The sequence below is a fragment of the Danio rerio genome, chromosome 14 (genome assembly GCF_049306965.1).
Source record: "Danio rerio strain Tuebingen ecotype United States chromosome 14, GRCz12tu, whole genome shotgun sequence".
In the NCBI taxonomy this organism is placed as follows: Eukaryota; Metazoa; Chordata; class Actinopteri; order Cypriniformes; family Danionidae; genus Danio; species Danio rerio.
The window spans coordinates 44005001-44032381 of NC_133189.1; the positions used below are offsets into that span (position 1 = coordinate 44005001).

At 33.7% G+C, this 27381-nt stretch overlaps 1 protein-coding gene across 50 annotated transcripts in view; it reads left to right on the plus strand.

Annotated features, from left to right (window-relative positions):
* diaph2 (diaphanous-related formin 2) overlaps positions 1-27381 on the plus strand; it is a 712207-nt gene that overhangs the window by 173205 nt on the left and 511621 nt on the right. For all 50 annotated transcript variants that reach the window (XR_012389930.1, XR_012389932.1, XR_012389933.1 and 47 more), the window contains 6 exons: positions 5594-5668; positions 5793-5862; positions 8217-8353; positions 12170-12278; positions 17510-17620; positions 22341-22453. Coding sequence is in view for 47 of the 50 variants with exons in the window: in XM_021481247.3 (XP_021336922.1) it covers positions 5594-5668; positions 5793-5862; positions 8217-8353; positions 12170-12278; positions 17510-17620; positions 22341-22453 (615 nt within the window). In the remaining 3 variants the exon portion in view is untranslated. The remainder of the gene's footprint in view (positions 1-5593; positions 5669-5792; positions 5863-8216; positions 8354-12169; positions 12279-17509; positions 17621-22340; positions 22454-27381) is intronic.

Sequence of the window (27381 nt, forward strand, 5' to 3'; positions counted from 1 at the left end):
TTTATTTTAAACATGGATTGTATTTTTTTTTTATTTAATACTCTTTCAATAAAACATAATACATACAGTAAGTAAGTACATGTGTTTTTGCATTTTTAAATTGTCTTTAGGGGGTCTCTGTGGCAAATGAGTCTTTCCAGGTTGTTCTACAAATTGCCTGAGTAGCTCTTTTCAGAGTTGTCTACAGCAGTGTAAAACTTCCACTTCGAGTTGTTGGCTCATCTCTCTGGAAAATCGTGTTAGTTGGTAATTTGGCTTGAGTGTGGTTGGAGTGTTGTTGAGTGACATGACCGCACTGTGCTGGCTAAGGTTTCATTGGGTCTCACCACACAACCTCAGATGTTAGTCTCATGTTTTCAACACTCATCCGCTTCGGGCTGAAACCATAACCCACACCGTTGTGTTAGAAATGAATTATATACGCTCATGTCGTTTTTACATCCTTCTTTTTCACCAACCACCTCCAGAATAACTCTTTTTATACCACAAGCCTTGTTAAGGTTGAACTTTTTTTTTTCTTATCGACCTCAAACTGTGTTTTTCCTTCAAGAAAATTGGAAACAATAAACGAGAAGCCCCCTGTAAACAGATATTATAAATTTTGCACATTATGCTGTTATGTTTTATTAACAAATCAGACAATTGTAATGTACTGTACAGCAAACGGTAATAAGTTTCAAACTGTTTTAGTGGGTCGGTAATGAATTTTGAGTAATGGCATAGTGAGCCTCTGTGTTTGTAATTTTAGGCTAATTTAATAGCAGATCTGTGGGAAAGTGCATTTTAGCTTTGCAAAACTGCCCTAGGCTCTGACATCACCTTTAATTGAGGGTCTTGTTTTACCATATGGGTTCATACAAATGATTTTAATATGCATGTCACATTTTACAATATGATTGTCCACAAGAAAGGAGAAACTCGTTGACTTATGGTCCTTTAATGCAACAAATTGCCTCATGCATTTGGGTTTATTGACAATCTGGAGCGCAGAACAAGTGATGTTAATAGCATACTTTAAATGTGATCACATGCTGTGTAGCTCTCTCGCTCTTTCCCTCTCTCTCTATTCTTATCCCCTCCAGATCATTTAATGTCTCCAGATACATTGTGTTTTATAGCCAATTATCTTACACAATCCATTATCGGTTTTACTGTTATCTCCCATGCATTGCTTTATCTTGCTGTTGGAGTGCATGGCCTGCACAACTTGCCTGAAGGCACCACACACAACCAGTTCTCTCATTTGCATTCGTCTTCACTTCATTTGCAATGTGCTGTTCTTAGATGAATCTGTTTTCAAGCGTGTGTTAATCAGGTGAAGCCAGAGTTCGGGATTTATTTATTTATATGTTTTTATGTGAAAAAGGGAGTGAATGTTGGGTTGTATCTGTGAATTATTGGTGCCATAGAATGAAAATATGTATATATCTAAGCATAGCTGAGTAAAAGAAAGTTCAGTACATGGAAATGAGGTACCATGAGGCTCACAAAAAAACATGTTCTCATGTAAATCCTGTGAGTGTAAAATCACGGTGAAAAACAGGCCAATCGGAACAAAATACAGACTTTGGCAATCATTAATATGCATGCCCCAGGCTGCGTTTGATTGGTCACAGTGTTTTCTAGAGAGATTACAACTATAGGATTTTCCTTACTTTTAGGTTTATAAAAGCTTGTATTAAACATACTATATGAATGTGGGACTCTTATTTTAAAAATGGGAAAAGCAGAGAGACTAAATTGGAGCAGTTTTGTGAAGCAGGCAGTCACCATGACTATATAGCTGTTCACAGCTTGTAAGAATGCAAAATGATGAATATATAGATTATATGTTTATTCAGCATCACCCTGCAAAAGGCATATGGTCAATTTGAATGTATTTCTTGCCAGTTTAACATATATTAACGTAAATAATAAATAACGTATATTGTATAACGTAATATAATAACTTATATTGTAGAATTTGCTTCTTATGGTTGTAATTAGGCTGCAGATAGAAGTATGTATATAATGAGGCAACAGACACGTTTAAACTGTCATAATAAATGTTTTATGCATATTTATTAGGAGTATCAAAATTAATTGTTTCTTCGTTGCACCGCGATGCAGACACGGACAATTCGGTATCGGTTCAGTAATAATCATAACCGGTAATTAAGTACTGATGTCATTTATCACATATGCGCTCTGTCGCGAGTGAGGCAATCGCGAGTATTTACAACACTCCAACAAATTAAAACTCGTAAACTGTGCACAATTTGACTGTGTGTATGTTTGCTGGATCAGTCTTTCGCCGACACAAAGCAGAAGCCCTTATTTCACCGCGATTAAGAGAATGAAAGTACTCCATTTGTCTCTCCCTCTCAAACACGCACACACCCGCACAGACACGGTCGCCCATTTGACCTGCTGGCATGACTTTTCCTCTCCTCTCGGCTGTTTTACAGCGATACTTCTGAATACAGACACGACCGCGTGCCAGCAAAGTTTTCTCCACCGTGTCCATAATGGATCAGCTGTGATCGCCACTGCCGCCAGCCGCTTATCAGTGTCACTCATCTGTGAAGAGCGCAGCATGCAAGAGCCAATCGCAACCGTTGTTGTTGAGGGTGTGACCAATCAGAAGGGTGTAAGAGAACTAGACAAGGATCAGAAAGCGACCGGGATATTTATATTTGTTTATATCAATTGCTATAAATGCTTGTGTTGTTTGTAGGTACAGTTTATTTTAATGACTGTTTGTATTAAATGAAAAAATTGTATTATAAATAGTATATGAATATACATATATTCATACATTTTAATACAAGAATTGCTGCTGTGAAGAAAATATAAAACTGTATGAAAAGCACCGTTAATGCACCGTAATGCACCGAGAAATCGAATTGAACCAAATCGATGGCATGATAATCGTAACCGAACCGAACCGTGAGACCAGTGTAGGTTCACAGCTGTAATATTTATGCATCATGTCATATCACTCAGCTCTTACTGTTATTGTTCTTGAGTGAAAGGATGATAGTGTTTTTTTTTTTTATGAAACTCATCTGCTAATGCAGAGGTTTAAATTAATTTCTGCCTGTGTTTTCATATATATTAAAGCTTTAAAACGCGTCTCTGTTGATGATTTTTGTTGAGTATAATTTAAATTTAGCCTCTATTTCATCCAAAACACAACTCGGGAGCTAACTAGGTTACTCTGTTGGCTTGAAGACAGCTTACTCACCCACTCCTTCTAGCTGAAATAAACCTATGCACCACTTCAGTTGAAAATAGAGACAGAGAGCAGGCACTGACACAAGCTGCAAAGCATCAGAGTAGATATTATTATTAATCTTATTATTTTTCAAAGCTATTCATAAATACGGTTACAATGAGCTTTTGATTCTATAGATAATTTCTGTGGTTACAAATGAGCATATAAACCTATTTCTGGATAATTTTTGAATCTACTTATGCTATACACACCTACTGTGTAGATATCAGGAAACTACGTATTGAATGAATGCATTTTATGGCACTTTTTGGAACGATTTCCAATATATCAGACTTGACAGTTATTATGATGTTAAAAAATAGGTAGTACAAATAGCATAGTAGGGCACAAACAATCCTAAATAAAATCTCTATATTTTACACTTTAACAGGGTCAGTGTTGCACTTTCCTGTACTTACTATATTATTAACAATAAGTGAAGTTTATTTAGAATCTAATTTCGAGGTGAGCACGTGCTTATAATTGATCACGACTGGTCCCGCATTATCTATCACGTGTTTCGCCAACCAGATGATTATTAACTCACTAAAAATTCACTATGAATCAGAGTTTATTACTTCAGTTATGATCACCTTGAAGAATTCCCCTTCTCTCCTTACTCCTCCTTCATTTTCTGTAATAGGGCAGCACCGCAGCTCAGTGGCTTCTGTTGCCTCGCAGTAAAGATGTTACTGGTTCTTGTCCAGTTTACATGTTCTCCCCATGTTCGCGTGGGTTTCCTCTGGGTTCTTCGGTTTCCTCCCATTCAGAAAAACATGCAGCATAGGTTAATCAACCAATCCAAATTGACACTATAGTCGAGCTCTCAAGCAACAGTATATCTCTATTAGGGTTGGGCAATGTCGACCAATTTGGCATCATACGATGTCTAATATGAAACATCAAGATGAACGATGGAATCATTGTCATAGGTGAATTGTTGTCACAGCAAATTAATTATTTGTAGCCTACTGTTTCAACTATCTGACCCGCATGGTCTTTGTTTTACCCATAAATGATCATAAATGAATAAAGACAAGTTACACAAATAATTACCACCTGTCAATTACTTTTTCCTCGGGACTCGTGAATAGGCAGAGTAATCGGTGTCATTATAATGGCGTCGACAAACTTGGTTAGTAAAAAAAGGTGCACAACCAACAGGAACCAGCCAACAGTATCTGAGGTTTTCTTTTCACTAAAATTACTAAGTACAAGCATGAAAGCGAAAGATTGAACCAGTCTACTGACCCGCTGACTGCCTGGACCCGCAGTCTGTGCCTGTGTGTGTGTGTGTATGTGTGTGTGCATATGCGTAGTCACGTGATGTGCCTTTTCAGCAGTAGTGTGGAAGGAGGGCTGCTCAGAAATGCTAGATGAAATGCCACAATGGATGTGGATCGATTTCATCCTAAAATGCCATTTAAAAACTAAGACCTCTTAGTGTTAACCGGGCATGAGTGTGTTTTTTTCGCGAGCGGATTTGCAAAGGGGGGCATTGTCTATCGGCCCAACCCTTATCTCTATACTGAAATCCTTAATTTACCACTAGCTCCATATAAAAGGGGGAGTTCTTGAGACTTACTTGAGCTCAAACCTCCCTTCTTGCCCTTCAAACTGGGACAGTATGCCGAACACGCTTTATAACCAATCATCAGCTAAGTGTTAACTACTGAAATGATGTATGTAACCTAATCCAACCCTTATCCATACATAGTAAATACATGTAGTTAATACCGCACAGTGCATAAATGTATAGTTGTGTATAACTGTAGCTTTGAGCTCTTAAAACAAAGTGTAATGCTAGATTTCAATATAGTGTGATGAAGTGTTATCATCTTCTTTTGTGAATTGTCTTGCGCTTCAATAAAAAAGGCATACAAATGGTATTTCAAAGAAATTGCTTTATAATTACTTAATTTCACAAGGAAAGACACATTTTTCTTCTCTCAAATGCATAAATATTTTAGTTTTTCATCCTGAGTCCCATCTGGTCGCACATATGTGGAAAATTCCTCATGTTATGCCACTAACAGAAATATGGAGAACAAAATCACACTATTTCTTCATGTTCTTGTCAAAGGTGGCACTTCTCTGAGAGACAGAGACTGACTCATCTTGTATATGATTCTGCGAGTGCCACAACCACCCTTACTATTGTCAATAAAACCTGAAAAAAGAATAAAAAAAGAAAGTAAAAATCCCACCATCTCCACAGTTGTGTAGAAGCTCAGCTCTTATTTTAAACCAAGCAATTCTAACCTTAAACGTGTTTGCAGTCTGCATGTTGGTTATATATTCTAACCCAGTTCTTTGCCTGTCTCTTTCTGTTTTTAGCTGGGTGAATAACTTTGGCCATGAGGGTCTCGGACTGCTTTTGGATGCGCTGGAGAGGCTACTTGACAAGAAACAGTAAGTTATACTGGACATTCTGAAGCCGCTGTTTTTAAGCAATTCCCTTTCTTCAGTGCTTTTTGGATTGCTCATTCATACTCTCTTATCTTTCTCTTTACTCACTGGTTTTCTTTTTCCTCAGGCAAGAGAACATTGACAAGAAGAACCAGCATAAACTCATTCAGTGCCTCAAGGCCTTCATGAACAACAAGGTGTGTTTAGAATTTAAAAGCTCCGCCATGAGTAGTTTATATCATTTTGTGTCTCGCATGTGCCGAGTACAAAAAAAGTAGAAGAAATTTCGCAAAACAACTTATCAAAGAATATAAAATCACGCCGGGTCTTTACCTGTCCTTGAGAATGAATACATTTTTGATTGAAATGCTGCTGCTTTATTAAATAGGAGCAACACACACATGAAGCTCACTCAACTCTTGATAATTATCAGATTTAATATTTTCTAAAGCTGCTTTCATGCCTAAATGGTATTGACATTTTTTTTTCAGTTTCAGTTTATATCTTTGCCATGTTAATAATGAATCTTGTATTTTTCCAAACACTATCATTATTTGTGTTTTCAATGATATTTGTATGCATTTTTTTCCTTAAAGTCAGAGTGAACCAGAAGTTTCTAAGACTTTTATTTCATTATGTTGATGTAGTTACAGCTGAAATAGAATATTGAGTAGGGAAAGGGAACTTGCTCTTTGCACATCATTCCCTCATTGCAAACTAACAGTAACAGGGGCGTGGTTACAAATTTTGTGGCTTAAAGAGCCATGAAACCCCTATCTTTCAGTTCAAGTCTACCTCTGAAATTTTTTCAAAAAATGCTTGGAGATGGACATGGAGCTGTATGAGCAGAGAGATGAGTGGGCGTGGCCAGCAGAGCTGGGGAGAAAGGGGAGCGAACAACTGTTGTCAGTTAGCTCACAAAATGAAACACAAACTGTGAGGAGACCTATGATTTTATAGTTTACCAAGTCAAAACACAGAAATAAACAGAAATTTAATTTCCTGCTTGATTTGTTATTTGTAATTTAATATGCATATAACCACAATTAATATGTCATCATAAAAAGCGTGTTTATATAAAACTATAAATGAGAAGGACTTCTCTAAATTTCAATCCCCGGGTCTGAATGCCGGCACAGTGCATAGCAGTGCAGCAGGTCCCTTGCCCTATCTGTTTCAAACTGTTTCAAAAAGAATTTTAAAAATAGGCGAACACAGCAGCATGGATATAGGGAATGTGTCTGAATGGTAACAAACTCAACTGATAAAAGACAAAATCTGCCCTTCTCCAATTGTCGTACAGCTCTCCAGACAAAAAAAAGCTTGCTGCAAACCAACAGCTTTACAGATTTAGCCTTGACAGCATTGCCGGGAAAAACATTCAACAATCCCAATGGATCATATAAACAAACACATATGACCCTTGCCAGGCGCAGATGCGGTCTCACCCAGTCATTGGGTATCACAACTTGGCATGTCCGCCTTGCCTTCGGAATGCATGTGATCTCATGAAAAATTAAGAAGCTTCTCATTGAATAAGAAAACTCCGCTAAAAATAATAATGGTGTGTCATAACTTTACTAGCAGATTTGGGCTACGTCATCCAATTTTGATCCCGCCCCCAATATTATTTTAAACCCGGAAGATCAAATAAGCTTACAAAAGCTCAAAATTATCTAGTTTTCCCCACAATTAAAGCTGACGGGTGTTAACCTTGTCTTAACTGACGCTCAACACACACAAATCTGTTTTAAATCTCAAAAAAAGTATTCCAAGGTGTCTTGAACCTTTTAGCCATCAAACTGACAACATCAGAGCAGTTTGGGGACTCCAAAAGCAGAAGAAAATGTTCAGAATTTGATTGAAGATTACCAAAAACATTTTTTTTCAGTGGATAAACTTACACTTTTTAAAGTATAACAATTTGCGCTAATAAAATATACATTGTGAATTTTGATTTCACAAATACTGCTCTCAACCACCTGGCGGGTTCAGCTGGCTTTTCTGTGTGGAGTCTACATGTTCTCTCCGTATTGGCGTGGGTTTCCTCCAGGTGCTCTGATTACCCCCACAGTCCAAAGACATGAAGCATAGGTGAATTAAATAAACTAAATTGGCCGTAGTGTATGTGTGTGAATGAGTGTGCATGGATGTTTCCCAGTATTGGGTTGCAGCTGTAAAGGTATCTGCTGTGTAAAACATATGCTGCATAAGTTGGTGGTTCATTCCACTGAGGCGACCACTGATGAATAAAGGGAATAAGCTGAAGGAAAATGAAAGAATGAATTCTCTCAACCAAATTGCATTCCTAGTCCAGTGCATTGCAAAATATGAGAAATATTCAATGCAGGATTATGATTGTTTGTTCCTGATATCTTCATTTAAATTGATTTATCTTCAAACATATTAACACGGAACTGTCTTTATTTAGGAGAAGAATACCTATGTTTTTTTATACACAAGGGGTTTGCCTAAAGTTTAAAGATAGCGGTAGTTGTAAAGGGTTTATATTTAAAAGATGAAGTAAAATAAAATATGTTTTCATTTTCAGTATGGCCTCCAAAGGATCCTGGGGGACGAAAGAAGCCTACTCCTCCTTGCTAGAGCTATCGATCCCAAGCAGACTAACATGATGACTGAGATTGTCAAGATTCTGTCAGCTGTTTGTATCATCGGTGAAGAGAACATGTAAGATTATTATCTCACTTTGATTATGTGTGCGTTTTTCATACAAGGTTTTTAGAAAGAATTAAGTTGAGCTGATTTAAAACTGCAATAAATGAACAGTCATTATATATACATAAATAAAAAATATATAGATAAAAAAATTATATAAATAATATATTTTATAAATATATAAATAATATTATACATACATATATATATATATATATATATATATATATATATATATATATATATATATATATATATATATATATATATATATATATATATATATATATATAATGTACATAATAAAAAATAATACAATACTAAATAATAATGATACTTAAATAATATTAATAATAATAATATAAATAATAATAATATTATTATTATTAAACATGATTAATTATAATAAAATATGAAAAATATATCATTTGCATAATAATAATAATAATAATACAATGATAAATAATAATAAAACATATACAATGTTAACTAATTATATGGCAGAATAATATGGGCAGATTGTTATTATTATTATTAATGATGATTATAGTGATGATAATAATAATAATAATAATAATAATAATAATAATAATAATAATAATAATAATAATAATAATCTTGTTATTATTCTTAATATTATAATTATAAAGTTAATTAATATTACTATAATTATAAATATTATTGTAAAAATAATAATTATGATATTAATAATAGTAAATATATTATTAAAAAAATAATAATCTTGTTATTATTCTTATTATTATTATAAATATAATTACTATTATTATAAATATTATTTTAAAATAATAATGATGATAATAATAATATTAATATTATTATTATTAATAATAATAATAATAATAATAAAAGTAATTAAAAATATGATGCTAAATAATAATAATAATAATAATAATAATAATATTCATACAACGCTAAATAATAATATCAATACTACTGCTACAACTACTACTACTATAATAATATGTTTTTTGAATTGTCTGGTCTATGGCCTATTGTTTAAAATAATTGTTTACATAATGTTTATGTCATGATGGTGATGTCATATATTAATTAGCACTAGTGTCAATCAAATATTCAACAGTTTTAAGTGAATGCTTAAATCCGTTTAGTAAACATATTTATTATGAAACCTATCCTTAAGTAGCCTGCTATAAAGTCCCTGGTTAGTTGTAACGAAAACAACACAAGGATAATTGCTGTTTTAGCATTATTGTTAAATAATTAAGAAACTAATTAAGAAAATTAAGCACATTTTCTTTCAGCAACCAACCATCAGCAACCTTTAATTTCAATAAACACACACAGACATACTCAAACACTCATGCTAAGTGCAGGTTGGGTGAATTAGTGTGCAGTAGTTGAGTAGATTAGTGTTTTTTTTCAGAGTGTGTAAGTGATCAGAGAGTGTGCAGATCTGTGTGACAGCTGTAAAAACGCTGATACCTCACTTAGCGGTGAAAAACCAGCTCCTTCCCCCTCAAACGCTGTGCAGTGACACTGGCTTATGTTTAGTGCTGTCACATCAAAGCCCTCTTTAGGAGTTGAGCAGGTGTAGCTTATTCTGAAGCCATGTTTGAACCAGCATGAAAGACTCGGTACAACCCACTCACGACTACAACTTAATCACCTGGATCACAAAAACACAGATCTTACACTGAGCTGTTCCACAAAACTTCTCTCTGCAGTTTCTGCCACTAGCAGACCGAACTGAGTAACAAAACCATGTGAGAGTGAACTTAACAGCTGGTGTAGGTCACTAGTTTAATGCTTTTGTAATCTGTTGTGTATACTGTATGAGTTGGTACAAAGATTGAACAAGCCTTAAAGTGATACTATAAAAAATAAAATAAATAATAATAATAATCTGCTTATTTATTTATTTATTTATTTATTTATTTATTTATTTATTTATTTATTTATTCATTTATTTAATTATGTATTTATCAATGAATAATAATAATAATAATAATAATAATAATAATAATAATAATAATCTGCCTGTTTATTTATTTATTTATTTATTTGTTTGTTTGCTTGTGTATGTATGTATGTATGTATTTATTTATTTATTTATTTATTTATTTGGTGTACTTTTTTGGGCCAAGTAATGAAGTAAATTTAAAAAAAAATGTATAAATGCATAAATCATTCATAAATCATACATAAATTACATTTTTTTACCATGATTTACAGAAGCAACTTGCTAAAATGTGGAGGACGTAAAAACTTTTGTCAGTTATATTTTGAGCAAGAATCATGCTTGTTTGTTTATTTGTTTTTTAAATAAAAAAAATATTATATAAGAGTAGCATAAATTAATTATGTTAGTCATTCAGTTGGTCAAACTTCTAGTCATTTTATTCCAGAATAAAAACTAATTCAATTAAAAAATGTAAAAACAATTCAATGCAAAAACTCAAAATACTGGTAAAACACCTGAAAAACTATATATATAAAAAATAAAAACAAAACAGTAGAAATTATAATGCGGAAAAATTCATTATCTTAACAGAGTACACTGTGTCCTAATTTTATAATGTTGTTTCTCACCAAGCAGTTTTTAAGGATTAAAATATAATAACATTTATTTTGATCCTATATGCTTTCATTTATTTTAAATGAGTGTCAGTGTCATTTTTCTGCTGTAGTTTATTTTTTATTTTCTTCTTCTTACAACCCCTATCCCTGGGTCTGCCTGATAAAAGGAACATTAGCCTTTACTTGATGAAAGAAGGTCCAGTAACATGATGTCAAGCTATTAAGACACAATCTCTTTCCCGAACGGGCTATTTTTACTCATGCACTGGTTTTGTTGTGCAGTTATAATTTGTCTATGGTGCATTCTGTAATTCTTTTCCCTTTGCCCATGAGCTGCACACCACCAGAGTCAGCAAAACAGAGTCTTATAAAGTCCTTAATTTGTTTTTACACCAACAATTATTGTACCTCATTCCAAACACATTTTTTGGCTTATTACTTCTTTTGACATTATTGTATACGGGTTCAATTTGGGAGAAGGGGCAGATATGATTCATTCAATATTTTCAATTTAAAGCTATTTGACAAAAAAAATAAAAAATAAAAAATAAAATAAATGTCCAGTAGTTTGCATCGCAGCACATTGGCTGTAGAATTTGACATACAGTAAAAGTCTGAATTATTAGCCCTCCTGAATTATAATATTTTACTAGATATTGTCAAGACACTAAAATTCTGCTTAAAGTGCAATTTAAATAGGTTGATTAGGCTACTTTTGCAAGTGAGGGTAAATAGGCAAGTCATTGTATATAAGTGGTTTGTTCTGTAGACAATAATAAAAAAATGCTTCTAATAATATTATCCTAAAAAGGTTTAATAAAGCACAACTGCTTTTATTCTAGCCAGAATTAAACAAATAAGACTTTCTTCAGAAGAAAAAGTATAATCAGAAATACTGTGAAAAATCCCTTTCTCTGTTAAACATCATTTGGGAAATATTGAAAAAGAAAAATCACAAGAGGGCTAATAATTTTGACTTCAACTATATTTAGCTACTTCACTATTTTACTGTGAAAACTGAAGCATCATGTTGGCCCTGTTTCTTCTTACTAATTAGAACACTAGACTTGCTTTGTTATTGAACAACCACAGAGGACTGTAATTTTTACATAAAAGACTGCAACATTGTTTCTGGTCACTTGTGTGAACGTCTGAGACTGCTTAGACCATCATATCGGGTGATTTCTCCTAACCATTGTCATTGTCCTGTCTTGATAAAAAGCATGTTTACCTAAATGCATTGCTTTCTGTCAACTTGTTTTCCTTTAGTCTGGATAAGATCCTGGCAGCTATGACCATTGCAGCAGAAAGAAATAATAAGGAGAGGTTTGCTCCGATAGTGGAAGGGCTGGAGAACCACGAAGCCCAGCAGCTGCAGGTCAGTTTGCTGCCCTTTCCAAGTCTAACTAAACTTACACAGCTATATACACTCTTGCACAGATGACTGCAAAAGCAATATTCATACTTACAGTAGACATTTTTGTTAAGAAGACTTATGTGACTAATGTGGAGCAAGTGTGGTGAAAATCTGAATATTCACTCCTTCTGGAACCTCTAGTACGTCAGAAAAAAATCCATGAGACAAAACTCTTTTTGATTAGATTTAAAAAATGTAATTTAATTTAATTTGATTTAATTTAATAAAAAAAAATAATTTATTCATACCAACTGTGCCCCTGTGCTGCCATTTTTTATTTTTTTATTTATTTTATATTATAATTTTTTTATTTAAATAATTTTTTATTATTTTTTGTTTTTATTTTATCTTATTTTAGTTTTAATTTTTTATTTAATTATTTATTTATTGTAATATTTGATTTTATTTATATTTTTTATATAAGTTTAATTTTATTTATTTTTAAATTTAATTAAATTTATTTGATTTCATTTTATTTATTTATTTTTATTTTATTTCATTATTTTTATTTTTATTTATTTATTTATTTTTTTTCATTTTAGATGCACTTGGTCAACAAAAAAAAATTTCTTTCCAATAATCATTTGTCATTTCATTAAATTATATAAAATATTATTTTGTAAAGTAGCAGTGCACCGTATTGATCTGTGACTTTGGCTGAAGTGAGAGTGAAACCAGCATCCTGAACACCGATGGGCACTATGGTGCAGCAAACTTTTTTGGGCTCATATTTTTAGCAATTTTTCTTTTCGGTCAAAACCAGATTACATTTACTGATAGATTTCAGCAGTTGGAAATTTTCTGCATTCCTACTTTTTATACCCAAATTCTTTTATTTGGTTTTATCAGTTGTTCATTGTTTCCCCCATTGCTTATTCATTTGTTGTTCTTTTTTTCTTTTGTTTTTGTAACTTGTTTAGTAATTTATTTATTTGTTTTGTCTGTAATTTAGTTGTTGTGTCTGCTAAACTCCAGAACACATATCATCAGACTCTTTTTTAAAAATTTTACACTGACTCATATTTTATTTCACTTATTTCAAAAAATAATTAGCAGAATTCTGTTTGCCCAGGGCTGCAGATATAGATCTGCTCTATTTAGTGTCAGTCAGTGCGTCGGGCCTCTTCATGCGCAGTGCTCTTTTTGATGCTGGAGCCAGGTAGAAATTGGCACATCTGTCACTCAAAGTTCTTCAGCACCACAGCTCAGCTTGACATGTAAACAAGTACCCCATCCCTCTTCTCACTGTGTTCTCTGGTCGTCTGTCAGCCCTGCCACCTACGCCACAAGATGGGAACTAGCTCCTGGCTATTGTAATGGAACGGGAGGTGTATTATTAAATCCTAATCAGCCCCAACCAGGTCACACAATAAACCCAGAGCTATGGAAACTAGCAACAACAAAAACTCTTCTTGAGAGATTACTTTATCATTTTCCCTTCTTACCTTTTCTCCGCATTCTCCACTCTGGTCTCAGAGGAACTGAATCAAAAGGGCAAGAATGCAGCATCACACCTGTATTTATCATTCTCTGCCTCTCCACAACCTGCAGTGATCTGTGACCAACCACAATAAGCCACTCTCACACATTCATTAACCAAATCCCTAATCTGTGCGTTTCTGTTGAGAGCACAAGGAAGACGACGATATGATATAGGGCGAGTGAATGGAAAAGGAAGCAATGAATCCCTTTGATTTTTTGCCTTGTTTTCCTCATTGAAAAAAAGATTTTAATGAAAAGAACCGCCGCTAATTGTCAAGTAAATTAAAACACCTCTCCAATGCCAGCGGTTAAAAGAAATTAAACACTTTTAAAACCTGCGATGAGCTACAGAGCCTGACTTTTTAAAACGTGATTAAATTACGTTTTCGCCGTCACGGCATCTCAGTGACGCAAGCATGCAAACTTCAAATTGTCCCAGCAGTGCCGTTTCTTAATTACTCTGCTGGATTCCACCTCCGGCACTGTGCTGCAGAGGCTCATGATTGCACACTCAACCCATAGAGAAAATAAGCCCCGCAACCTGCACCAACACTCTATCTGCAACATCATCCCAGACAGGCTGGCGTGTTGACACTGCTGCTGATGAAATGCTTTTTGCCCTCTGGAGAACTCCAAGAATGATCTAGATTCACTCAGTAAGCCTCATCAATGATTTAAATCGAAATAATTGCTGAAATGGGAATATGAAGAGTGTTGGTGATGTGGAGGCATGGTGTTGTTTAACAGGAACAACAACAAAGTGTTTCCACTCATTAGTTTATCTCTGTCATTCTATCATCTTATTCTTCTCATCTTTCCATCATCTATTTATCTATCATTCTTTCATTGTTCTGCCTAACTATCAATCCAACTGTCAGTCTGCTTACTGAATCCATCCATTCAGCCATCAACCTGCCTATCGATCATTATATCATACTATCTAGAGAGTGTTTCCATCCATACATCTGTCCATCTGTAATTCTGCCTACTCCATCCATCCATCCATCCATCCATCCATCCATCCATCCATCCATCCATCTATTTATCCATCTATTTATCCATGATTGAGGGATGTGGTTCAAAAGTAAAAATTCCATAACCAATTATAACCTACCTAGCTAACCATCTATCTGTAATTCTGCCTACTGTATCCATCCATCATCCATCCATCTGCCTATCAACCATTATATCATACTATCTATATATTGTCTCCATTCATTTATCCATCCATGATTGAAGGATGTGGTTCTGAAGTAAAAAAAAAAACAAAAACATTCTAACCAATTATCATCCATCCATCCATCCATCCATCCATCCATCCATCCATCCATCCATCCATCCATCCATCCATCCGCGTGTCAGCTATTATATCATACTGTCTTTGTATTGTCTCCGCCCATCCATCCATCCATTTATCCATCCATCCATGATAGAGGTGTGTCAAAAGAAAAAAAAAAAACATTGTAGCCGATTATAATCCATCCATCAATTCATCCGCCTATCTACCATTATATCATTCTATCTATATATTGTTTCCATCCATCCATCCACCCATCCATCCATCCATCCATCCATCCATCCATCCATCCATCCATCCATCCATCCATCCATCCAGGATTAAAAAATGTGGTTAAAAAAAATCCATTATAACCAATTATAATCCATTGATCTCTCCATCCATTCATATGCCTATCAATCATTATATCATTCTATCCATATATTGTCTCCATTTATCCATCCATCCATCCATCCATCCATCCGTCTATCCATCTATCTTAAATTTTGACAATCAGTACATCCATCCGTTCAACCATCCATCCGTTCAACCATCCATCCATCCATCCATCCATCCTTGATTGAGGGATGTGGTTCAAAAGTAAAAAAAAATAAAAAATCCAAAAATCCATTCTAACCAATTATAATCTATCCATCTATCTATCCATCCGTCTTTCATTTTGGGAATCAGTTCATCCAACCGTCTGTCCATTCGTCTGTCCATCTGCCTATCAACCATTACATTATACTATATATAGTGTCTCCATCCGTACTTCCGTCCGTCCGTGATTGAGAAATGTTATATCATTTTATTTCTATATTGTCTCTATTTATCAATCCATCCATCTATCTTTTTATTTTGGAAATCAGTACATCTATTCATCCATCCAACGTTATAGCCAATTATCATCCATCCATCCATCCATTTTTAATTTTGGCAATCTATCCATCCATCTATCCATCCATCCATCCTCCCACCCATCTATCTTTCATTTTGGCAATCCATCCATCCATCCATCCATCCATCCATCCATCCATCCATCCATTTGTCTTTCATTTTGGCAATCTGTCTATCCGTCTGTCCATCTGTTCATTCATTCTTCCATTTATCCATCCATCCGTCTTTCATTTTGACAATCAGTCTGACCCTCCGCCCATCCATCCATCCATCCATCCATCCATCCATCCATCCATCCATCCATCCATCCATCCAATGATGGGATGTGGGCCAAAAGAAAAAAAAATGTATTAACCATTTTATTGAAATGGATTCAAACCCACAAATGTATACATATGTTTATACATTTCAGTAAAAATAATGAAAAAGGAACAATAAAAACAAAACGAAAGTAATGATCAGTTCTATATTTTTTTCTGTCCCTTGGCCCCAGACTTTCGAACTAAAAACCCCTTATAAACAACTTTCCCCTCTCCTCTGGATGAATTCAACCTAAACTGATTTCCAGTGTTTTATGGATTTATGGATTAAACCCATGCATCTCCTCCAGATGGCCATCATTTCCTAAATTTCATGTCAAGTAATGTCTTCCCCATGGCTCAAGCATGGTTTCTGTTTATTATGGCTGCACTTTAGAGGCAAAACAAGCAAGAGTCAGAATAACAGAGCTTTCTCTTGATTAATAAAATCATGCGAGGAAATAAAACACACAGGCCAAACAGCAAAACTACTCAAAAAGCCCAGGTCGAGGCTGTGAAGGTATAGGAGCTTTCTTCACATGTCCATCAAGAGTGATCTTTCCAATCGGCATCGATCAAGCAAGCGGAGAGCATTCCTTCTCATCCTGGCCGGCTCCCTGGAGCCACCTTATAGCCTGTTAAGAACCATCAGCACTCCTCCCTGCACACTGCCCCGTTCCGATAAATCAATTAAAAATACACATCTGTTCAGCCTGGCCTGCTCCCTTCCTCCATCCCTCCTTCCCCTGGACAGCTTTTCTAATTCACTCGCATCTTTTCCCTTCATTTTTATCCAGTTTTTCTCCTCCAGTTCCTCATCGTGCCAACTGCCTCGTTCCATCCTCATGAATTCATTTCATTTTATTTAATGTGATGTATTGATTTTTTTTTTGCTTTAAGATGAGAGATGAGAGCACTATGAATAAGAGGCTGTTGCAGGGCACTACATTTTAATCTTTTATTGCCAAAGGGATGATCCTGAAGATTTACTTGCATTAAATGATGATGATGATGATGATGATGATGATGATGATGATGGTGTGTGTGTGTGTGTGTGTGTGTGTGTGTGTGTGTGTGTGTGTGTGTGTGTGTGTGTGTGTGTGTGTGTGTGTGTGTGTGTGTGTGTGTGTGTGTGTGTGTGTGTGTGTGTGTGTGTGTGTGTGTGTGTGTGTGTGTGTGTGTGTGTGTGTGTGTGTGTGTCTGTGTGTGTCTGTGTCTGTGTCTGTGTGTGAAAACAGGTGGCCTGTATGCAGCTGATCAATGCCCTCGTTACCTCCCCGGATGATTTAGACTTCAGGATACACTTACGAAATGAGTTTTTGCGCTGCGGCCTGAAAAAGATCCTACCAGTAAGTAAATCTTTTGCTTTATCTTTGATTTTTTAATTAAATAATAATTACTTTATTTTATATTATTAATATGAATTCATTGTAAATTGTGTTTAATTTTTTTTGTTGCCTTTTAATAAATGCATTTATTTTTATTTTATTATTTATTTTGGATCACCAATGAAGTTTGCACTGCAGTCTTAAATTGCTACTTTTTTACTTGGTGTGTCATTTAACACTGGCTAATTAGTTATGACTTCAGCGTATTTATTGATTTGAAAAGAGGGTGGAGAGATTTAACCCTTTCACGTGTCAAGTTTATTACGTGACCCACCAGCTCCAATGATTTATGTATTCATCGATTTTGATAAATTTAGTCCTTTTCTGTAAATATTGACAAATGTTCTGATTATATTGTGAAATTGTAGATTCTCAAATATGTAATAGAACATATATTTTGTCTTTTAAACTGTTTAAAAATGAGCATATTATTTGTTATGTGATGGATAATGGGCGCCACAATTGTTGCTCGAAGGGATACAGTTGCGATCTGAAGTTACCGAGAAGTATTTATATTATTTATTAAATTACAAATTAATTTTGTTTTATTGGCCAGATGTTATACAGTTGAAAATACTCAATGTAGCATAATTTGTGTTAGACTGCAGAACAAGTAATATTTTTACATTACTGGGATGGTTGGGTTTAGAGTTGAGGTAGGGTTAGATGCTAATACAATACAATTAATGCGTAATATAATTAATAATACAGTTCTCTGTAACTTCCGATCACAGCTGTATCCTTTCTAGCAACAATAAGTGGTCTAAGCTGCTGGATTTACGTCATGTTTATTCATAATTATCTTCCGAAATACATGAAGGGAACAAAAATTTTTCTAGTAACATAAGCAGTGTGTATCCTGCGTGAATAAAGCACTTCGTCCATATATATTGAAAAATAATTATTATTACCATCTCCATAGACGTCTGCGTGTCTTTCACGAATCTTAAATTTTGCTTGTTGTTATGTGTTTTTGAATATCTGAAGTCTAAAAAATTTTTTATTTTTTTGAAAACAATGTGACAAGGTGTGCCCCTCTTTCTGTGCCCCAACGTGTGCCATTAGATTTTAATTTTAGCAGCTGATGACATGTGCTTTGAAAAATCTAATCACACAGGACCAGCCAGGCTGATCACACTGGTGTGATTGTATGCGTGAAAGGGTTAATTGCTGGAAGTTATTATAGGAAGGCTTTGAAGGTTTCCTAATGATGTAAAATAAATTGTCAAATCGAATATTTGTATCAGGCGGATCGCTACTTCCTGTATTATTAATTTTGGATGCTTTTATTAGACACAATTTACAATTTTTTTAACCATCTTATGTAACGACATGTCCTTATATTTGGTTTTGTGATAAAAGGAAGTTATTATTTTTAATGACAGCGAAATACTTTTTCCATGTTTGTCTGTTATTTAAGTTTTTAAATAAATTGAATAACCTATTTTACATTTGTAGTTTATCTTCAAATGATAGACACTGTTTTCTAATGAAAGAGTTTGGTGTTAAAAAAACGACCAGTTAAAGCTGAGAGTACAAAACAAAACAAAGACCAAAAAAATGGCCTTACAAAACATCAGAAACTTTTGAACAAATGAACAGAGCTATTAAAAACTACTAAAATGTGCCCCGGTTTGGTGTCGTCCTCCCTAATGGCACAGCTTTGTTTCATAAAGGCCATTCGCCTTACACATCATTATCAATCAGCAGCCAGATCTGTGCTCCTTGCTGCCACAAAGCCCACAACCAGGCCAGCACATCACTCACCATCTCATTTATGTGGGCATTTCCTCACTCTTAATAAGTCATTTTGACTGCTCCCTATATTATTGCTGCAATTATTATAATTATCTCAATCTACCCCCGCATATGATGGGCTTATCGTAATTTATGAATAATGTATTTGAAAGTTTAATAGGACAATTAAATATGACATTGTTCTCTAATTGTGAATAATGAGTTTCCAGGTTTTAGTATCCTCCAAATGGCAAGTGCAAAAGGGAAAGAAACAAAGTGAAAGACAAATGAGACATGCTGAATCCTTAAGGAGAGATGGGAAATAGTGTCTGATGAAATGAAAATACACATTTCTGGAGATGGATGTGTGTGTGTGTTCAAGGAAGCGAAAGAGGCTCGGTCCTGCCTCCTACTGTGCTTTTTCTCTCTGGTTGGCTGTTCCTTTAAGACAGATGGCATGCCTGAAGTATAGTCCACTGATTGATAACTACAGAAATTGGGTTACATTTGGCTTTTCACCGTCCATAAACTACACCAGCAGTGATTCATAGAAGAGCTGTAAAGCGGACCTTTTTTATCCTCTCTTTCTTTATCTCTCGCTCTCTCTAAACCCTTTATATCTGTCACGTATGCGGCAGGTGTACATAGCAAGACAGTCTGTTTTTTTCATAGAAAAACAGATTGACTCTCTGCTCAATGCAACAGTAATCAGGCTTAGGGTTTTAACTGACACCTAAGCTTTAAAACACTTGATGAGCACAATTTGTTTTAGAGATGTTGTTGTTATTATGGGGATATATTCTTATTATTTTGGCTCTATCATTGGACAGAGTGGAGCAGTCAGCTGAAATCATCCATACCATAATACCCAGTCACATTATTGTCTTATTCATGTCATATTTTTCCCTTTGCACTTGCTGTTTTGAGAATTTAAAATTTGTAAATGAAATGTGTACATGGAAAACCTGAAGGTAACAATTTGCATAGCCTGCCAATGGCTTTTGACTTGAACATTTACCAGCCCTATTTTTGAACCAGCAATGACTTATTTGATTAATAAATCGATTGATTGTTTAATATTTTATAGTTCAACAGACAATGCATAAATAAAACATTAAAATGGAGATTGTTAAATTTTAGTAATTTACTAAAATACTAAAATACTAAAAATAATGTTATAACATTATATGTGATGTGGTATAAAAAAAAAAATATCATTATTATAATTATATCAATTATATAAAAATATATCACATCACAGTACTATTTCACTCTCAAACTAGCTGGACACTTCATAACCAGGATATACCAGATCATTTTTTAGATTTTGTTATACTATATTATGCAGTAGTTGACACATATTATTAGTTATCCAATTAAATGTTAATTCTTTAACTATTAATAAAATTTTAATTAACACATTTTTAAATGGGGATATCACAATCCGTTTTTTTTTTTTTTGCCCCCAAGCCCAAGCCCGAGTCATTTGATTTTGAGTATCTACCGATACCGAAACCCGGTCTGATACTTATATAATACAAAAAAAATTATACAGAAGAGCAAAGAAACAAATCCAGGATGTTCCTTATTTTTTATTTATTTCACCTTATTTTAACCATTCAACAACTCTGTTAACAGAGAGAGCACTTCTGTGAGGTATCTTGAACAATCAAGTAATAAATAACATACATTCTTCACTTTTGGATTTAGTGCAACAGTAAATATAAAACAAATTCTAATATAAAACAAATAGCACCTAAATGTAAATTACTTGATATAGGCAATCCCAAGTTGACATATCTCACAGTTTGCTATGGCAGTGTTGTCGTCATCATTTTTATAATACCTCCAGACCACAGACATACTCACGCTTTCTGCTTCAAGCTGCTTCAATGTTTTACTTTGCCAAAATTTAACCAATATCGTCACCATTGTCTGTGTGAAGTCAAGAAAAAAGTCTAACTCTGTGCCAACGCATAACTATAGATGTGTTAAAAAATAATAAGTATATATATATATATATATATATATATATATATATATATATATATATATATATATATATATATATATATATATATATATATATGTATGTATTCGAGTCCTGATCGGCAGGTAATGTTCGATTCCGATCAAGTCTGAAAACGTGTGATCAGGCCCGATTTCTGATCACGTGATTGGACATGATCTGATCTGGGCATCTCTATTTTTAAACATATTTTTTTAAATAAATCTGAATAAAATTATATTTAATACATTTTTTAAATAATATAATAAAATGGTTTTGTTGCTGCTGCCATGATGACAGTACATAATATTTTCCCATTTATTGGTCAAGATACCAGTATTCAGCTTAAAGTGCATTTAAATGCTTATCTAATTAGGCAAGTCATTGGACAAACAGTGGTTTGTTCTGTGGCTTGTCCAAACTTTTAAGTAGGCTAATAATATTAACCTTTTTACACCAATCTTACATGTTTTTTTCCCAGCCAAACTTATAGAGACAACACTTTCTCCAGACAAAATAAATAAGTAAATGAATAAGAAAATAATAAAAAACTATGAAAATAAAAAATAAAACTATAGAAAAATAAAAACTTCATATATATATATAATTAAAATTAAATATTTTTGTAAAATATTTGATAATTTATTGATATTTCACAGCAGGGCTAATAATTTTGTTGATAGAGTATTTTTTTTCTGTCATTTTCTGCAAGTGTTAGGTGCAGCTAAAAGTGAACTGGTCAATATTTAGAAGCACAAAAGCATGGCTATAATGCTTGTTAAGTTGTTCAAGAGATCTTTAAGCTGGCCATGTACAAGCCAATACATTCTAGCTGACTTTTTTCCTCCCTTCCAACTTCCTGCTATTTTACCCATCTGATATGACGAGGCATTCATCAGTCACTCATTCTTCTCATTTCACCCTCTGTAATGACAGGAGCTGAAGGAGACGGAGGAACTCGACATTCAGCTGAAGGTGTTTAATGAAAATAAGGAGGAAGACTCCATCGAGCTGTCTCACCGACTAGATGACATCCGTGCAGAGATGGAATATCCTTTTCTTAAAAAAAGAAGAAGAAGAAAAAGAAAAACACAGCCTTGTCCGTGCGTTGAGCCGCAAGGGCGCCCGGTGTGGCTCACGGGTCTAAAGCCAAGACCCACAGTTCATTCGGTAGGGATTTGAGAATTTTTTTTTTTTCCAATTCCAGTCCAGCCTCTGGCAACTGTGGTGGTAAACAAACCTCTTCACATCAACACATGCACGCAGCGCACACATATCCCAGCATCCTCCTCTGGCCCTGAGCTCATTATACTGACATTCCAGAGACACAGAGAGCAACCTCTACACTCACCTCTCCTCTGTTTCATTCCCCCTCAAATCTGCGCATAGACTATGGAAATCCGTTCACACTTATTTTCTCTCTGGTTCTACATCTGCATCTGACCCTTCAGGCCACGCTTGCGTACGTGGCTGCCATATGCAGTAGCTTCTGGATTTGTGTCCATATCCTTGCCAGTATACCCTTTATCCATCTTTTTTTGCACCCCATGCACAATGCTTGACGTGAATTGTTGGGTCATATATTACAGGGTTATTATTTTAACCCTTTATGGCCTACTCATTAAAATAATCTTTGAAAAAATTCTCAACTTTATAACTTTTTTTTTTTTTTTAATCTGTAAAATCTATAGATAAAACTGCAACTGCAGTTTCCAGGTTATCATTAAAAATACAGTAAACAAATGTAAAATAAATGTAAATTTACAGTTGTTTTTTCAGTGTTAGTACACCAATGTTTTTAAGTACTAACATTTACGCATTGTACCTTTTGATATGCAAACAAAAACACAACAAAACACAACTAAAAGTACATTGGATATATAATGGCTTTTGATGAACCAATGTTCATCACAAACAGCTTATCCTCAAGTAGAGAGATATACTAATATGGAGAATGCACTCATCGTCATTCATACAACTGCTAAACATCATCAAGGTAACACGCGTGACACTAAAGCAATGCTCTAAACATTATATATAAACATTAGATGTAGCATAAAACTCTAATGTATGTCTTTGAGGAAAACAACAAAATAACACCGCTATAATGTCACCCCTCAAAAAGCAAACAAACAAATAAACAAACAAACAAACAAACAAAGTAAAGTGTCATGCAGGGAATTCTGGCAAAGTCAATCTAAAGGTTATTCACCCTATATAAATTAAGAAACATATTTTGACTATAGCATTTAAGAAAATACAGCTAAAATATTGTGGCTCAGTGGTTAGCACTGTCGCCTAAAAGCAAGAATATTGCTGGTTCGAGTCCTGGCTGGGCCAGTTGGCATTTCTGTGTGGAGTCTGTCCTCCGGTTGCTCTGGTTTCCCCCTACAGTCCGAAGACATGCGGTACATTGGCAATAGTGTATGAGTGCATGTGTGAATTTGAATGTAGGGGTGTTTCCTAATACTGGGTTGCAGCTGGAATGGCATCCACTGTGTAAAACATATACTGGAATAGTTGGCAGTTTTTTCCGCTGTGACAACCTCTGAAATGGAGACTAAGCCAGAGGAGAATGACTGAATGAATTTCATCAGACTGCGAATTGCCCAAAAAACTTGAGTTGAGTTTTTCCAATTAAAACAATATTTTGGATGTTTATTGAAGTGTACTGTATTCTAGGGTATACAAAGTGAACAAAATCTAGTGAACAAAACATAGTAAACTCAAAATAGCTTTAGGCACAAATATCCTTTTGATACTTGTATCATCTTTAAATACCAAGCATAACATATTTTTGAATGCAGTAAAATAAAGCAGCGGCGGCACAGTGGCTCAGTGGTTAACAATGTCTCCTCACAGCACAAAGTTTTCACGAAGGTGCTCCTGAAGACACTTGCGTTTAAACGGATTTCATCTAGTTTTACTCTTAAAAACACTAAATGAATGTTTAAGTCTATTTAACTGATCATACTTTCATTACATTACAACATTGATAGTGTGCTTATGAAATTGAAAATAGTCACATTAATAGTCACATTCACTGGAAGTGTATTGGTAGGGGAAAAAAACACTAGCTATGTATTTACCCCATTGTATCGCTAATCAAATGAATTGAAATGAAAATTCTCTAAACCAGAAATGCAAACTATCATTTGAAATTCACGTGCTGAAAAAAGGTGGACAAAGTAGTCTGAATTCATTCACTGTGTTAAAAAAAAAGCGCAAGTAATTTATTTTGTGGTTGTTTTAGTGCTGATATTGTTGATGGTTTTTATCGTTCATGCTCGTTCCATAAGCTCTCCAAGGGAAAGCTTTGTTGAAATGATGGAGAAACCAGAGTTTTAGTTCAGGCTGTCTGGACTAATGATTTTCGTGAGCGGCCAACTGTGTAAGAGACACAACATTTGTCTCAAAGGACAATTTGGCATTGATCTGTAAGTGCCTTGTGTAATATGCGTGTCTAAGCAACGGTCTCTGTCTTTCTCAGTCCGTTTTCCCCCTCTGCAATTTCTATACGCCAAGCCTTTTCCAATCTCTTTCTTCTCCGAGGCTGATTTGTAAATGTTTACCTATTGAGATTATATGTACCCGCATTTAGATCTTAAAACCGGCACTCTTCCATTCCTGCCAATAACTGGCGACTTGAGAATATGTTTGAATTAAAAACAAGCAAGCAAACAAACAAACAACAGGCGGAACAAATTGTAACTTATCTAACTGCATTCAATCATCCATTTATTCATGAATTAAAATTATAAAATAGTAAAATTAAGAAATAATATAATAAGTAACACTAATTATGCTGTTCCAAAGAATATCAAAGTAATTCATATTTATTTTAGATATATTATTATTATTATTTATTTATTTATTTATTTATTTATTTACGTTTATTTTTATTTTTTTCTTAGGGGAGTCTGGGGTTCTCAACGAATATTGCTGCCCCTGTGACCCAGCCCTGGAAAAGTGGACAAAAATGAATGAATAAATGAATTATGTAATCAAAATATAATATAATATAATACAATATAATATAATATGATATAATATAATTTAATATAATATAATATAATATAATATAATATATATAATAATATAATCCAAAAGTTACATAATATTCACAGTTGTTTAAAATAATAATAATAATATTAATAATAATAGTAATAATAATAATAATAATAATAATAATAATAATAATAGTAAAAATAATAACAACAACAGAAATAACAATAGTGATAAAAATAATAATGATACTAATATCAATAATAACAATAGCAATTAAAATTTTAATAATAATAATACAATAATAATAATAATAATAATAATAATAATAATAATAATAATAATAATAATGATCAAAATAATATGTAATCATAAATATAATATCATAATATATTTCAAATATGACTAATGTTCACAGTTGTTTATAATATTAAGAATGATGATGATATAATAATAATAATAATAATAATAATAATAATAATAATAATAATAATAATACAAATAATAGCAATTATAAAATAGCAATAATACTACTACTTCTACTACTACTACTACTACTACTAATAATAATAAAAAATAATAATAATAATACAATCATATTTACAATTGTTTGTAATAATAATAATAATAATAATAATAATAATAATAATAATAATAATAATAATAATAATAATAATAATAATAATTTTATTATTAATGTATATGGTGCATTTTATTTAAAACTTGAATTATTCTAAATGCAATTATACTCCAACTGATATGCCAATGTGATAAATAATAAATAAAATAAAACAACAGCAACAACAACAACATTAGCAACAACAACAACTACAACAACTACAACAACAACAACAACAACAACAACAACAACAACAACAACAACAACAACAACAACAACAACAACAACAACAACTACTATTATTATTATTATTATTATTATTATTATTATTATTATTATTATTATTATTATTGTTGTATTATTAGTATTAGATGTAGTATTTACATTGCCTTTCTTGTCCGGTTCAGTTTTGGCCATTTTAGTGACTTGAAGAAGCTGTTGAATATTAATTGAAAGTTGGCCAGCGTGATTGATTGACCCTCCCTCTCTGTTTTTTTTTGTATTGCTCAGCTTCATGCTGATACAGCTCATGTTTATGCATCACCTTCCCCACCAGTATATTACTGCAAACATGCCCAAAATACAAATATGCACAGACGCTGTGTCTGCGTGCACACTCGCAGCCCTGCACACTACAGAGAACAGCTCTCCCCTTGCATTTTGCTGGTTTTGAAGTGTGGGGATAATAATTCAGTTAAGCAGATCACCTGTGTTATCAGCAATAATGCTGCGAAGATGCTTGTTTTCTCATATTGAGTTGACAGAACATGGGATGCACTCATAACCCTATGAAAAACTGAAATGATATGAGTTAATTAGAAAATGTTCAGCTGTGGTGGGGCAGACTGGTTTGCTGCAAGGGCAGTTTTGAAATGCTGGAAGTCACATATTTGCTTTGTTCATTATTCTGTACATATATATTACATATTATATGCTTTGTTTGTTTGTTGGGCATCTCTGGTTTAGTTATTATCGTTTTTAATAATAAGTAACGCTCTAACATGAGGTATTAAGTGGTAGGGCTGCATGATACTAGAAAAATAGGTTATATGCGATACTGTTGAGTGTTGTGATAATTATGTTACTTAACAGTTAAAATATATTTTCCAGATCTAATTAATTCTAATTCAGACTAATGACTGTCAAAGCTCTATGCATGTGTGAAAAGAATCAGCAGATATTCTGACTTTTATTGGCTATTTTTCTGTCTTTATTCGACTCCATACTGTTTATTTTCAGCTCTGGGTTCATCTTTGGTCTGCTCCAGCCAATAGCAGGACAGCAAATCCTGGTAAGGTGGAGATAAAGACAATAAAGCTCCATCTGATTGGTCAAATTTAGATAAAAACAATG